Below are 15,047 nucleotides of genomic sequence, written 5' to 3'. Positions count from 1 at the left end.
AGAGTGAGGGGAGATATTATCCTATCTGTGAAAATATATTCAAAAAGTAAATACCAGAGAAGAAGCTCTAGACACTAACAGACAATGACAGCACGGGAACAAATGGGTCTAAAGTATCAAGAGGCGAATTTGCATTTAAAAATAGAAGAAGATTCCTTCTCAGAGAATAAACTGGAAGAACCTTGCAACAAAACTGGTAGAAGACCATTTCCCATTCAACACTACTCTATTTTCCTGATTTTTTAAAGCTATATTTTGACTATTTTTTTAATGGTTTGGGAATAGCTGAGGCCCATTTTTGGCCAATATATCATTTAGCAGTCTAGCAAAACTAGAGGAGTGGATTCCTGTAATGGGTTATTTATAGAAGTGATGGGATAAGAAACTTAACGAGAATGAAGTGGAGGCTAATACATGTATAAACAGTGTTCTGTCATACAAAACTGTCATCATATTGCACTTTAGAAATCAGGATGAATTTCACTGTTTTGTTGTTAATTCATAATTCTTTTGAAACCAGCAAAATGAGTAGTTACAAGATCTGTCAAACAGAGGTAGATGGTCATCACGAACTCAGAGACTCAGACACCTCTTTCTGACCTGAGGATGGTGACAGTGGAGGCCTGTGTGTGAAAAGAGTTTGAGAGAAGTCATTCTGGGTCCCAGAGGTGAAGCGTTATTATCACAAAGACTTTTGTCTTATTTTTTCTTCAGGTGGCATTTTAGAAGAAAATCCAGGCACTGGAACTGGGCATCAAACCTGAACTGTCAGTAACTGAAGGTGTCAGGAAGCCACAGTCACACCAGTGATGGTGATGCCACACAAGGTCTTTGACTGTGTAGATGTTAGACCCCAGGTCTGCTATTTTAGCATTTTTCTTCAAGTTGAATTCAGAGTGGGAAAACTGATGAGATATCTTGTGGCCCCCATCCATCGTCAGTAGAGGAATTAAATTACAGCTTGAGCAGAAGTGCTTTTCATTCAGAGACTGTTCCAAATTAGCACAAAGTATACCTTGCAGAGTAGATATATGAGACATTCGTGCAGGCTGAAGGTAGTGCCACAATATAGACTACTGCGAATCACAGTGATGGCCTCCATAAGATTGAGTGTCTTGTCTTAGAGGGGGAAAAACGCAAAAGCCGTCAGTTTACTGCTTTGTATATAATCCTTGTGTGGAGCCAGTATTTCCCTTGCAATTTAAACAAAAATAAATCTCAAAAATACCCTGCTAGACAACAGCCATGGAGCTTTACATTGCTGCTGCAAATCAGATAACAATAATTTTTTACCAGTGTTCTCCCAAACTGGAACCTTCCTGGCAGCGTAGGGGTTAGAGAGTCTGTCACCAGCTATCAACCTCCCAAGCTACCTTTGCCCTGTGAGTCTTATTTTTAAACTCCATTTCTGTTAGTATCTACCATACATGGTAAAGCTATCTAACAATTTGCCAAACCCACTCAAAGGTGACACCCATGAATTACAAGACTCAGGCAATTAGAAGCCCTACCCCCTCTGTAGCTGTGGTGGAAAACACAGCTTGCTCCAGTAATGGGCTTCCAAAAACCAACTGGTTCCTCTGTGGGAAGGGAGCAGGAGGTAGGGAGGGTGAAAGCAGAGCAGGAGAGAGCAGAGGAGGAGGAAGATAAAGAGGGTGGGAGAGGCTCGGAAGAAGGAGTGTAAGTCTCTACAGGAGGAAGGAGAAATGTATTGCCATATATTCTCCACACCAGTGTGGGTCTTTGAAATTCGGAGGTTTGTGTTATTAAATCTCATCTAAAAATGCATGAGATCAGCTCAAGAGGAGCTTTTCCCAATTACGCGGTGTTCCCCCAGAAGTTACAGAGGTTTGGGCATGTGCGAGAGAGCCAGGAGTTTCCCCATCATCTTTCTCAGGGGCTAGAAAGAGATTGGGTCCCAGCTCTTGTACTCCAGCACTGTCGAACAAAATCTGCCTTGCTAATGTTACATACTGATCCGCTTTCCTCCTTACAATTCATGGGAGCTGTAGTAAAATAGATGATTTACATCGCATGTGTGCACGGCAGAGAGGAGCTGCCAGGTACGACTCTGAGGGATCGACCCGCTCCCCAGTCCACCTCATCTAACATGTGAGTGGTGTCACCTCTATCAGCAGAGCTTGGCTGGCATGACATTCGAGTGAGTGACGGCCGTGTCAGCTCCTAGGTCAGCCAGCTTTGCTGTTGCATGATGTTTTTGACTGCTGCTGTGCGTCAGACGGGAAAGGGAGAAAAATTCTTCCACATGCTTTGTTAGCAGAAATCTGGTCAGCAAAGGGTTAAATGGCTTTGGGTGCTGGGTCTTTGTGGGGATGTGTGCACATATATGTGTGTATACTTATATATATATACACACCCCTTGGTTTGGCTGCAGGACCTCACGCCCGCAGGCCACAGTCACATTATCATCTGGAAATTGGATAACGACAGCACAATGACAAATCCAGGTTGCTTGCAATAAGGTGCTAATCCCTTTGCTTTAATATCGGAGCAGCGTGTAATGATGTTTGGACATCACTCCAGTTTACTGACGACCCCACTGGGGCCAGCAATAGAAGCGTACAACTGTCTAACAAGCCATCAGGTGACCGCCGTCGTCAAAGCAACGGAGGATGCAATCTAATCTTCCCTCCATCCCTTCCAGCTCCCAATAAGGACCAGATTATAGAAGTGGCCCATCAATGCTTGGTAACTCGAATCAATTAACGTTAATTCGCACAATGCTATGATGTATTGTGATCACTTTCATTTCGGAGAAGGGGGAAGAAATTGCTATAATTCACCTAAAATGAGGTTGTCTATGGTGCTGAGGTATTAATTGGGTGTCCATATTAAATGGAAAAGGAGCACGGTAGTGAAGGAAAAGTGGATGAGTGACTCTCTTGGCTGCTATTGACCTATCAGAAGAAGACAGTGCCCTTTTCCTTTGCTTTTATCTATTACAGTTTTCCCTATTGCGTGTCAAGTTGATGTATTATAAAAAATTCATTTGGTGACCTTTCACCCCCCTAGCAGATTAAACAATTTCACTGGGATGGCATCATTAACAGGGCCTTGCATTTAATGATGATTTCTCTAAAAGGCCACGGAGATTCGATTTTAAGCTAACAGATTTATTGCACTATTATAACATATCGTAAAAAACTGTACCACCTACGGTCTGGTTTTAGGATAGAAACTGTTTAAGAGTTTATGTGGAGCTTAAAGTGGTATTACCTTGGGATATGCAGCAGTGGCAAGGCTCTGACCTCTGGCGGGATGCTGTTTACATTTAATAAAAGACGTTTCTCCGACAGTAAACTTCAGGAGTGTGTTATGGAGGAGGCCTGGCTTAGCTCCTCGCCACCAACGGGCAACTTTGTAAGCAGGGGCATTTCCACTCATCTACAGCAATTAATGGAAGTCACTAAGTAGTTTGGAGGATGTCTCTCTCCTATCTGATGCATCTGCTCTGTCCCTTTCCTTCTAAAAGCTCCTGATGATCCCACCTCATCCTTGAGTGTATCCATTAAGTCCCTCCATTCTCCCTGTTTTTTGGTGTTTTTTTTAAAGGTGTCTTATCACTCCAGACAGCAGGAATCTGGACTCCACCAGCTTCATCCACCATGCAGCTGCTTTCCTTGAGCTCTTGGTCCCACTGGGATTGAAAAGTGCTAAATGAAGGTTGTCTGAGCAGGGGCGGAAGACTGCCCTTATGGGGGAGACATGTCTGTGTGTTCCTGGACAGCTGTTTTCATGTTCTGTGACTATATTTAATGATTTGTAAAATAGGGAAGAAAATTCCTGGAAGCTAGTTTGGAAGCCATTTGGAGCTTGGAGAGTTTCTAGCAAATGTAGAAGTGGAGATCTAATGATTGTAGTGTCCCAAAAAGCTAATGTCAGAAGCTGGTCAAAAAGACTGGGTGTTTCAATTAATACATACTCCAAGAGAGTGTGCATTAGACCTCTTTTTCAGAACTTTTTCAGCCTGACCAACTTACATCATGCTTTCAACAGCCACAAAATGTCCAGCTTCTAACTAGTGTCTTTGCTTTGTGAAACAAAACCCTCACACTGATTAGCTAAAGCAGCATACTAATCTTGTCCAGCCTTGCCCACAGAGGAAACTCAGTGACTTGTTTTTTATCCCAGTTCATCCTCGACCTAGGTCCCCTTGCTACTTGTCCCCACTACTAGATGTTTTCTTGTCAGCTTTCTGCCATCACAGCACCTGACTTCCAGAGCAGAGGACACATGGCTTTGTTCATAGCTCCCTGCTGATACTAGGTAGAATATGCATTTAGGCACCCCGTTTTTTTTAATTTTGGTCTTATTGACTCAACCTACGTGCAAGAAGGAAGACATCAGTAATGTCTGACACTATGGGTCCTGTTCAGTCCATTAGTCTAGTCCTCCTAAGGAGATAAGATCAGTATTATGTATTTACTGGTTCTCTGTTGTCAAGGAGAGCTGCAGCCTGCTTTCCACTGGAGTTTATTTCCTCTAGCTTTGATTTCTCTCTATACCATGGGAAAACATGGCATCTGTGGAAATGAAAGTCATCCCCCAGACAAATTTTTTGCTTAAGGTAGGAATGATCTCAGGCTCCTCACCATGTTGTGGATGCTCGTGTCTGTATTTCCCTGTCTCTATTACTTAATGATAAGATTTGTGGGGGGAGACAAAGCTCTGAACAGTGCAGCTGAGAGGGCACAGGTACCTGGTGTCTGGCTAACCTCATCACCACACGACATGAGAACACAATTCTCACCCACAGATACTGATATCTTCACTGCTTTTCCAGTGAATCTGCATCTCTTCTGCCTTATGCAAGTCCTCAACTTGCCTATCTCCTGTCTTCACTATGGCATCTTCTTTCTTCCATCCTGTCTCCTCTTCACCAGCAATCATCACCTTTTCAAGAACAAAATCAAGTATCTCTTTGGCTTGACCATGATGCATTTTGTCATACTATTTGTTCATCAGATTCTTCCTATTCTACTTCTCCTTCTCCTTCCAAGGATATACTGATGCTGCAACAGTAGCATTGTAGACATATCCAGACAGGTCTTCATTTGGTTTCATGTGTAAATATGCTAGGGACTGTTCGCTGGCTCCAACACCAGCTGATATGGATCAGCCTGTGCCTCTAAAATTAAGTTCTCTCATCCACTATTTCAGGGTGGCCTCATGCAAACTGCCAAGTGAGAATATTCTTTGATGATATTAGACTTCAGACCATTTCAGAGTTGTCCTGGATTTTGCTATTGAGCCCAGACCACAGCTTGTGATGGACTGACAGTTTAACAGTAGAGATGATCAAGTATCAGTGCCAAAGTCTGGTTTTTGGCATTATTTAGATTTCTAGTATAGATGTATCCACCAACTTTAATGAACCCTTGACCCAAGCTCTCAGTCTGACCTCTTTCAACTTTAAAGTCAATTGATAATAATAGCTATTATTATTATTAATATTACTACTACTACTAGTATTGTTGTTGTTATTGTCTTTGTCACAGTTATTATTGTTGTTGTTTTCATTATCAAAGTTTTTATTATAATTATAGTTAAAATGACAAGCTGTCTTTGATTTCAGGAAGATATCTTTCCTTCTGCCCCAAAACTCTCCATCTTGTTTCTCAATCATACCTCAATACCTGCAGTAGACCCTCTACTTTCTATGGTCTCTAACTTCCTTGCTGCTAAAGAGAAAACACTTGCTCTCCCGCAGAGCCTCAGCGTGTTCCGCAGACATGTGTTGACACGTATGGCGAAGAGATCTGGGATCCTGACCCTGGTGTCCCTACCAACAGAGATACCACGAGCAGCGCCTGCTTGCCCGCTGTGCCAGGATTTAGAAGAGCTGCAAGGCACTGAGCAACTGAGCTGCTCCCCATTGAGCTCTGTCAGCCGGGAACTGCAAACCATTCTGCTCCTTCCCAGCATGAGACATCAGGGTGGTGACAAAACTGCGTGCTCTTCGTGCCCATCAGGAGGAACGGAGGTCTTCTCACTCCAATCCTTGCTAGGCTACAGGCATGCTTTTTGGTCCCCACCTCCCAGCTGCAAAGCTATGCCAAGAAAGCCTGTTTTCCCTCCAGCACAAATCACCAGGGGAGCAGCAGGCTGTTCCTCTCTTGTCCTCCTCCGCGCTGATGCTCGCAGGAACATAACTCACAGTGTGCCAGGTCCCACCCTAAGGCAGGGGTCCCTCACAGCAAGAGTCCGGTTGGACCGTGTGGGACATAAACACTGTGTTCTGTGCTGTGTTAGCTGGGTTCAGATTACCTTCAAACAGACATTAATGTGTAACCATGCACGTGTAGCTTTGTTTTGTTTTGTTTTCTTCGCTGTTACTCTAGCGAGTGGGAGCTACTTCTTACAACCACATTTTGCAGCACGCTTCTTTTAAGTGTGAGATGAGCGGTTTTACTGTGTAGGACCTGGGGTGTCGAGGCAGGGCTCTCCATGCCAACATTTTTTCCTGTTTGTTGGCAGTTTTGGAGAAGCTGGAGAGGGGCAAAAAGCTATTTGGGGCTTACAGAAGCCACGCCAAGACTCACTTAATTTGTCTGGACTCAGCTGGAGCCAGGGAGCTCACAGAGAGTGCAGATCTCTGCCATGAAAATCGAAGCGGCTTGGTGTGCTGCTCCTGCAGGGAGTTTCAGCCACAGTGCTGAATGCACATTTAGGGAAGGAGGTGGATAAGAGCACTGATGGATGTGTTGGTGCCTCTGACATGAATTTTAAACATAACACTGCCTTTCAGACTTTCCCACTCACAAATAAAGAAAAAGAACCAAGATAAGAACTCAAACTTAAATCCTTGACCTAGCTCTTTAGACCGCAGGTATCTATAAACCCTTAGTTGAGCTAGCCAGTGTCTGTGGTTCAGACCAGCACTTCCCACCAGGTGCAATGTAAATGGTTTCTGGTTTGTAGCGCATAGTAACACCCAGAAAAACCCCTACCAAAACTCCAAGCTAAAAAACTGAGTTAAACCAAAGGAAACTTATGCCTCATTTATTTTCTGTTTGTAAACACCTTTAAGCAAACACTAGAAATGAGAATAGCTTTTCTGCTTTCATTTCAGAGACAATACCAAACCACCAGCCACTTCACTGCAATTGCAGATTAGAGTGTTTTATATATATATAAATTATATATATATGAGAGATACTAAATGACACAAAGCACTGGGAGAGGGAATGAAATGATACAGCTCAGAATAAAGTGTTGATTCTTCATTCAAATTCAAAAGCCCTCTCCTGGGATGCTCTAATTCAAATTTCAGTCTTGGAAAAAACAATGTCTTTCAATGGGATGTCTGTATACTGCTACATTTCAGTATGCAGGTTTCACAGATAACAAAGTGTAGGAACGCGGGTATGGCAGGATAAAGAAATGTAGTAAAGGCTGCGCTTGTCTCGAGGAACTGAAACTTCGTTTATAGAGGAGCTCAGAGGTGGTCGTTGGAAATCTTTCTGCTGGAGAGGAAGCATTTGCACCCTCCACTGTTAGCAGTGCCCTGTAATGGAGATTTTGGGGCTAAGGCATTTGGTTTCTGAATCCACAAAATCCCTGTCTCGGCCACATTCTTCCAATGTGATATCAGGGAAATAATTTACATTGTTCATTTCTCACTTTTCCATCTGTAAGCTGGGGATTGAAACGAGAAATTTTTTTTGTTACTTTGGTACTGCTGTCTGCTTGGAAGAAACGTCTGTTTCATATTTCCATACATGCTGCTCTCATCCAAGGAATCAAAGTGCCATGATAAGGCAAACTAGTAGTTGTTTGATATAGTGCTCCTTGCTTTTCATAATAGACACTAAGTATTGCCACCTGCATTAAAAAAGGTAGAAAATTCTATGAACAGAAAGTAACATGTCATTTCTAAGTATAGGCAACGTGTGAATTATCTCTGGAACTAGCATTGGGGTTTTCATAACATTAATTTTCTGATTTTTTTTTTTTTTTTTTACATTCCTTTGCATGTGAAAGAAATGGAAGCAGACAACATCCGGAAACACACCTGTATGTGAGACCTCATTACATCTCTGTTCAGGTGCAGCCCTCAGATGGAGAAATCGAGAAGCAGCTTCCTGTACAGCCAAAAATCATTTTTCTGGACAGGAAGGTAGGATTTGCCCCTGTGTGGATGGATGCTTCTAATTCTGCAAGATTTTGACATTTCCAAGCAATTCAAAAGCTATAAGACAGACTTAAATATGGCATAGGACAGCTCTATGAATAAAGGATAGCTCTATAAATAAACAGTCATTGGCATTCTGGGAACACCTTCCAGGATGGACTCTGTTCACGTTTTTTAGCTTTTTTTCTGCGAGTGTTAGATTCATGCTGAAGAAATGATTGCATGCAGTTTTCAGTTTTCTGGTCTTAAAGCTTAGACAATATCCTTGAAGAATATGAGAACAGCAGCACCATCATGAAGGCTGGCAATGTCAGGTATAATAGGGTATCCTGGTGTGTCCAAGCAATTCCACACTATGCGGGATAATGCTGTGTAGAAGATTACTATTTTTAAAACAAGCTGGAATGTCTTTGTGATGTGGTTTAGCACTGTCAGAGGCACTAACAAGACTCATGGAAGCAGCAAACTGGGTCCAATGGGTCCAATGAGTCCTGAGATACTGGTGCAGTTTTGGACTAAGTTCAGTCCCAAGGTCAGGTGAAATCTGCGTAGCATGGCTTCATGCTATGTTTCCATTTCCTCTATATTTTCGTGTCCTCTTTCCTGTTTTCCAACTATTTTCTATTATGGAATCATTCCCATTTTGCTGGACAGGCAGAAGTATAGTCACAGAATGACTAGCCCCATGTACGACATATTTACAGTGGTAACCCTGAAACATGGTGTCAAACCCAAGCTTGGACAGCTTTGTGGACATTATTTCTGGAGGAAAAGTTGCTTTACAATAAAACCAGCTCTGTATATCCATCAGTCATAAGACTGATTTTAAAACTTTTAAGGCACAAAGCTTTCAGCTTCTTTCTATTTCACTTCAGTTCCTTACACATAGGCATCTTGTTGTATTATAGGCTGTGGAATATGCTATTTGGCATCCAGCTACTGCAGAAAGATAAGTCCCTTCCACAGCCAACTCTGCTGGATTTCAAATGTTGTTGGCTGTCTGAAATGACACACAAAACTTCCATCTAGGCAATTGAATATTCCTTTGAGTTTCATACCCTTCTTCAGACATGTTTCAGGTGTTCTACTAGACTTGATAACTAGTAACTCCCCCCCCCAAAAAAAAAACTGAAACAACTTATATTTTTATATACACATAGACTATGTGATCTAGAACCTGTACACCTATTACGGCTAGATAAATTACCAAAATTAGTTTCTTTCACTGAGTGTATGAGGAACTCAAATCTTCAGCCTGACTAAACAGATTGAATTTACTAAGTTTCCTTGAACTTGTGGAGTCACCATCCTTGGAGATATTCAAAAGCCTTCTGGATGGAATCCTAGAGAACCCCTCCTATGTGGCCCTGCTTCAGCAGAGAGGTTGGACCAAATGAACTCCGAAGGTCCCTTTCAACCTCAGCCATGCCCTGATTTTGTGAGCTTAGAAGCCATAGAAGCCATGATGTCAAAATCAGCTACTTCTCATAGATGACGTGAATATGACCCTAGATGCTTCAAGTGAAGTAACAAACCCTGCCAGGCTTTGTTGAAACAGACCTGAAGCTGGCAAAACTGATTCCTCTGAGCTTAAGCTCATCTTCAAGAGTTATACTGAGCTTTGTGACATTTGTAACACGTAACATGTAGATGCAAACTATCCTCCCACTGGTCATTAAAATTTTCTTACAATTGTTAAAACCAGCAAAAATTTCTTTCCTCTTGTTGAGGAGACAAGGCTTTAATTCTTCTCTTTTGTTCTTCACAGGGTCAAAGAGTTGACAGACTGGGGCCTCCCTCAGAACCCTGGGTTGTATCAGCTCACCTCAAGGGCTCCTCTGAGGCTGTGCTAAAAGGTTTGGATGTGTTTCCTTATAGCAAGGGTCTTTGGGCTGAAAAAAGAAGGTTACAGTAGGAGTTTGCTGAACTGCCCAGTCACATGCTAGAGAAAGAGAAGCTTATACAAAATATTTTTGTGCTCTGGGAGTTTATCCAGTAGTTTATCTTGAAAAGACATATCTTAGACCAAAAAAGGAAATAATGAACAATTAGATATCCTAATTCTTGATTTTCAGCTAATGTTAATTAATGTTTCCTTAGAGACAATGACAACATGTTTGTCCCAGCAAAGGATCTGGCCGAGTAGAGACAGAAACAACAGCCTATTATTTGTAATTGGCATACTTTAATGTGAAAATGTTTTTCACAAGGCATCTAAATGTTTCCCTTCTGGTCCTCATTTACCAAAAGACCTGAACTCACTATTAACTCTAAGCATGTGAGTGTTTCCCCTGAGGTTACTGAGGCTGTGAACACACTTAGATACAGAACTGTGTGTAAGTACAGTGCTGAACGAAAAACCTGTGGATGATCATATGCTTGTAAAATAGAAAGCGGAAATGATATTGATTGTAAAGCATCCTAATTTTCCTAATTGCTAAAATCTTGAAATATAAGCAAACTGCAAAAATTGAAAAGTGAAGTTTGCTATTACAGGTAAACTATTTTGTTTCCAGTAAAGCCATTTATGTGTTAGCTTTGACTTGGAAAGTTCACATTTGGAGAAGGTAAATGGCACTCATGCTGTAGATCAGAGCTTCTCACCCTTTCAGTCTTTCTGTTCATTAAAAATTCTTCCTACCTCATAATAGTTTTGGACTTACAGTTTAGAAAAATCCTTTGGTCTTTTCTGCTGTTTTTCACGACTTTTCAGGGCGGTACCCCTCAGGTTTAGGAACATGGGTCTAGATGAACTACAGATTATTGAATCAGCTACTGGCTAACAGTGAGAGAAAGGCAGGCAGGGAAGGAGACAAGGAGGAGGGGAGGAAGGGAGGAAGGGAGGAAGGAAGGCAAGAGAAAGAGAAGAAGACAAAAAAGCATAAAAAAAAGAGAAGAAGAAAGAAAGAGAAAAAAATAAAGATAGAAGGAAAGAGAGGGAGAAGGAGAAAAAGGGGACAAAAGAAAGAAAAGTCACTGAAGAGAAATGCACTTTACATTCTTTAAAAGATACATGCATCAAATTAATAGTCAATAAACTCCAGCAAAGAAAGAACTGCGTGGTACAGATGTTCTGCATGTAATAGTTTGCTGCAGTTTTTCCTTTGACAAACGTCCTTATTGCACTCGTCTTTTGTAGCATATGAAAGCAGCATTTAATCGAAATGGGTCCCGTCTAGCACATTTAGGCTGCTTCATCTGACAGCAGCCAAACTGCCTCATGGAAAGTAGTTTAGCGTCAAATTAGCTTCCTTCTACGTTAAATACCAGCTTGCCTGAGAGATCTTTGTGAAGACTCCCATATATATCTGTAATATTCTGAGCTTTGAAGCATATGTGCCCGAAAGCTGAGACAGTCTCTGTTGAGAAGTACAGTACAGTACTCCAGGCTTCATCATAGACTAGAAATGGCAATTATAAAGTATTTGAATGCAGCTGACAAGACCCTCTATAAAAGCAGTGTTACAGTGAGTATCAGAGCCAAGAAAAGTCTTGGTAGTCTGGGCAGATACTGTCATAAGGAAGATCATAGGTGTAGTAGATAAATAGATGAGCCAGGATCAGGGTGGAGCAATTGGAGATATCTAGATTCCCACATCTCCAGTGAGTCCATTCACAGTATAAATTACTTCTTATTGATACATGACTTCTGGTGCTGGAGACTCATAATGAAATTGGGGGTTTGGTGTGCTAGATGCTGTACAATAATAGAAAAACATATTTAGTTGAAAATAACTGGGATATAAGTACATTAAATAGTACTGGATCGTGTAGAGAGGAAACTGTCATTTCTGTTGCTAAATCATAAAAATGCAGCGTGCTTTTGCCCAGGACCTTGTCTCACGCAATTTCTGGACATGGTTCAGGGGCCAGGACAGCAAGGCAGTAATGTCAGTAGGCAGTTTGCATTGCAGCATCTCTGTTTGGAGGCTGTAAGAGTCTAAGAGGTTTGGCCAGGGCATGCCAGTTCTTCAGTGCCCAAGAACAGACCCTAGCACTGTTTGTATCGTAAAGGTGTAGGCATGAAAAATAGCATAAAAACAGAGAGAAATTGTTCTGCCGTCTGGCCTACCATCAAAAGCCTTGTCTCCACCTGCTGAACACTCCTGTGCATCTGTGATTGCAAGATGTCTCACAAAGACATTTGGTACTCCACCACTTTGTTGCATATCATAGGCAAGGGGATGGCATGGTATAGATGTCGTCCCCATATTCAGACTTCATGTACCTTCACCTGTGCTGCTTAACGGCAATAAAATGTTAAACCACCTGCTTCATAAAGCAAATAGTTATTACGTGTTGTCTTCGAGCAGGCAAAAGTCTGTGTTTGTGATCACTGGAGCAAGTCCAGCATCCTAAGGAAGTTCTGACTTCTCACTCCCACCTGAACCAACATTTTGAAATTTGTCAGTCTTTAGAATTTTACCCCTCTCACTCCAAGAGCCTGAACGAAACCCAGAGCTGCTCAGCATTGCTCAAAGGCCAGAACTTGGCTGGTGCTCAAAGATACACACTATAAAATAGAGATCCAGTTGCAAAGTATATTATAGCTTTTAAAAAGAATCTACAAAAATAAAAGCTGTGGCAAGTGTAAATGTTGGGTCAGAATGCATTCCCTGATATCTTAGAACAAGAGGTAAAGTGATGGAGAAACAGGATCTCCCAGGTTAGATTTTAATGCTCTCCGAGGAGGTTTCTCCTGCCAGGTTTCTAGCTGAAAGTGTCTCCTCAATCACAGGGCAATCACCAGAGGCATGTTTCATGGCCAAATCCCTTTCAAAGTGTCTGAACAACTTGGAGGAAATGTTCAAAATCATTTAACAGTAGGACAGGAGGTAATACGCCCAAATGAGGTGAAACACCTACAAATCAGAAAAAGGGTTAAAACAGTCAGCTCTTGTCCGTTATCTGCAGTGGCTGGCTCCTGGAGACCGTCCTTTTCGGACAGAAAATACTGAGTCTCTCACTAATACTCTCCTAACCTTGGTGACATACGTAGTCACACAAGATATGAGTTAAATCAAAGATGAGCATCTGGAACTTTTTAGTGCATCTACCTTGATCCCCTTAACATTTGTACTAAAGTTACACCCCCATGACATAGACATGTACAGTAAATTTCACTTAATGAGCTCAAGGAACCAAGACTCAGAAGCTGAGGTTCTCCAGTTCATTAGGAATCTGAAGTCCAAGTAAGTCTGAAGACCTGACTGTATGTGAAGTTTCTGGAATCAGACAAAAAGTTTATGATTAGGAAGGGCACTGAATTTAAGCTTTCTGAAGGCCCCTTAACGTCACAAGGACTCTCTGAGGGGCTTAGGTGGTACTTGTCTGCACACTGTTAATTGCAATGAAATTTCTTATTGCTTTCTAGGGCTCACCCAAGTGCAGGTCATAGATGGATGTGCAAGCTTTTCCAGCCTTGCTGTCTCCAGTTCAGGTACAAACTGGAAACTTGTGTTCACTGTCACATCACCTCCAGGTAAGCTCTAGTTTCTGCATGTTTTTTGATTTGGTAACTGAACTCAAAACCCTACAGGTGGTCTGGATTTGTAAAAAGGGAGCTGAGCTTAGTTTGAATGAGTGGAGCAATGCCAAACCTCAAAATAGCCTGAGTTCTGTTACACGTCCAAGTTGGAATTACCCAGGCAGCCAGAAAGCTGGGTGATTCCTGTGCTTTTCATGCAAGATCCCCAAAATCAAGACAAGTTAGTAGAGAGAAGTAGAGAAAGGTATCTCTTTCTTCCTGGCTATGAATCTTTTGTAGGAATCAGATACTTCCATCAGCTAAGCCACCAGAGCAAACATTTTCCTATAAATTGAGTCTTCTCATTCCCTCTTTTTTTTCCTGTTTGTGTTAGGTAATTTTCCATCTATGCTCCCAGTTATTTCAGTACTGCCTTTCACCGACTGATTGTCTGCACCTGGCCATCTTTATGGGTGCAACAGGTTTTGCACACTCAGAGCATACCTCCAGGACCGGGATCTGCTAGGTGTATCCCTGACAGTTTACAGAGGTGATGTAGGGACCTCCAGGACCCTGAAGCTTCCATGAGGCCTCTGAGCACCTAGTAAATCTGTGCTTACGCGTCCTTAGAAATGCCAGCTGAGGGGAATGTTGGCATCTTTGCTTTAAGGCACCCCATGAACTCTGGCTTGTAAAAGCCCCAGGGCATCTCCACAAGAGAATCATAGAATCATAGAATCATATAAAGTTTTGGGTCGGAAGTGACCCCTAGAGGTCACCTAGTCCAACCCCCCCGCAGCGAGCAGGGACACTGTTAACTAGATCAGGTTGCTCAGAGTCCTGTCCAACCTGGTCTTGAATGTTTTCAGGGATGGGGCCTCCACTACCTCTCTGGGCAACCCGTTCCAGTGTTTCACAACCCTCATTGTAAAGAATTTCTTCCTTATATCTAGCCTAAATCTACCCTGTTTTAGTTTAAAACCATAAGAGAAGCACCTGTCCAACTGTTTTGGGGCCTGAATTTATCTATAAATCTGTCTCTGAAGACATATAGGGGTCAAAATGTTGGTTTCTTGTCTCAGAATGACTGCTGAGGCAAGTCAATGGAGGAACATGCTTTCTGACATGTAGTCCAAAGACATATTAAGATATAGGTGTTGTAAGACCATGTGTAAAGTCTCTATTCTGGTATTGCATACATACATACATATGTGGATATATCTGTATGGATATATATGTAGACAGAAATAGATACAGATATAGATATATAGAAATCTATCTATCTCTCTATATATATAACCTGAGAACGAACAGCTGGAAAGAAACCTAGGAAGGATAGACAGAAATATTTCCAGGAGAGGTAAGGCGGGGTGTGTGCCACTGCATAAAATCTTTCATTGCATGAGTATTCCTTTCACAGAATCA

The 15,047-nt window shown here is 42.0% G+C and overlaps 1 protein-coding gene across 1 annotated transcript in view; it reads left to right on the top strand.

Annotated features, from left to right (window-relative positions):
• The window catches only part of PKHD1 (PKHD1 ciliary IPT domain containing fibrocystin/polyductin), a 277,151-nt gene that overhangs the window by 252,018 nt on the left and 10,086 nt on the right, over positions 1–15,047 (top strand). Inside the window, exons 61-63 of the mRNA XM_075414995.1 lie at positions 8,005–8,140; positions 9,924–10,011; positions 13,530–13,637. Coding sequence (XP_075271110.1) covers positions 8,005–8,140; positions 9,924–10,011; positions 13,530–13,637 — 332 coding nt within the window. The remainder of the gene's footprint in view (positions 1–8,004; positions 8,141–9,923; positions 10,012–13,529; positions 13,638–15,047) is intronic.

This window comes from Opisthocomus hoazin, chromosome 2, assembly GCF_030867145.1.
Source record: "Opisthocomus hoazin isolate bOpiHoa1 chromosome 2, bOpiHoa1.hap1, whole genome shotgun sequence".
NCBI classification, from domain to species: Eukaryota; Metazoa; Chordata; class Aves; order Opisthocomiformes; family Opisthocomidae; genus Opisthocomus; species Opisthocomus hoazin.
The sequence above is the reverse complement of the archived record's forward strand: the minus strand, read 5'-3'. Positions and strand labels throughout refer to the sequence as shown.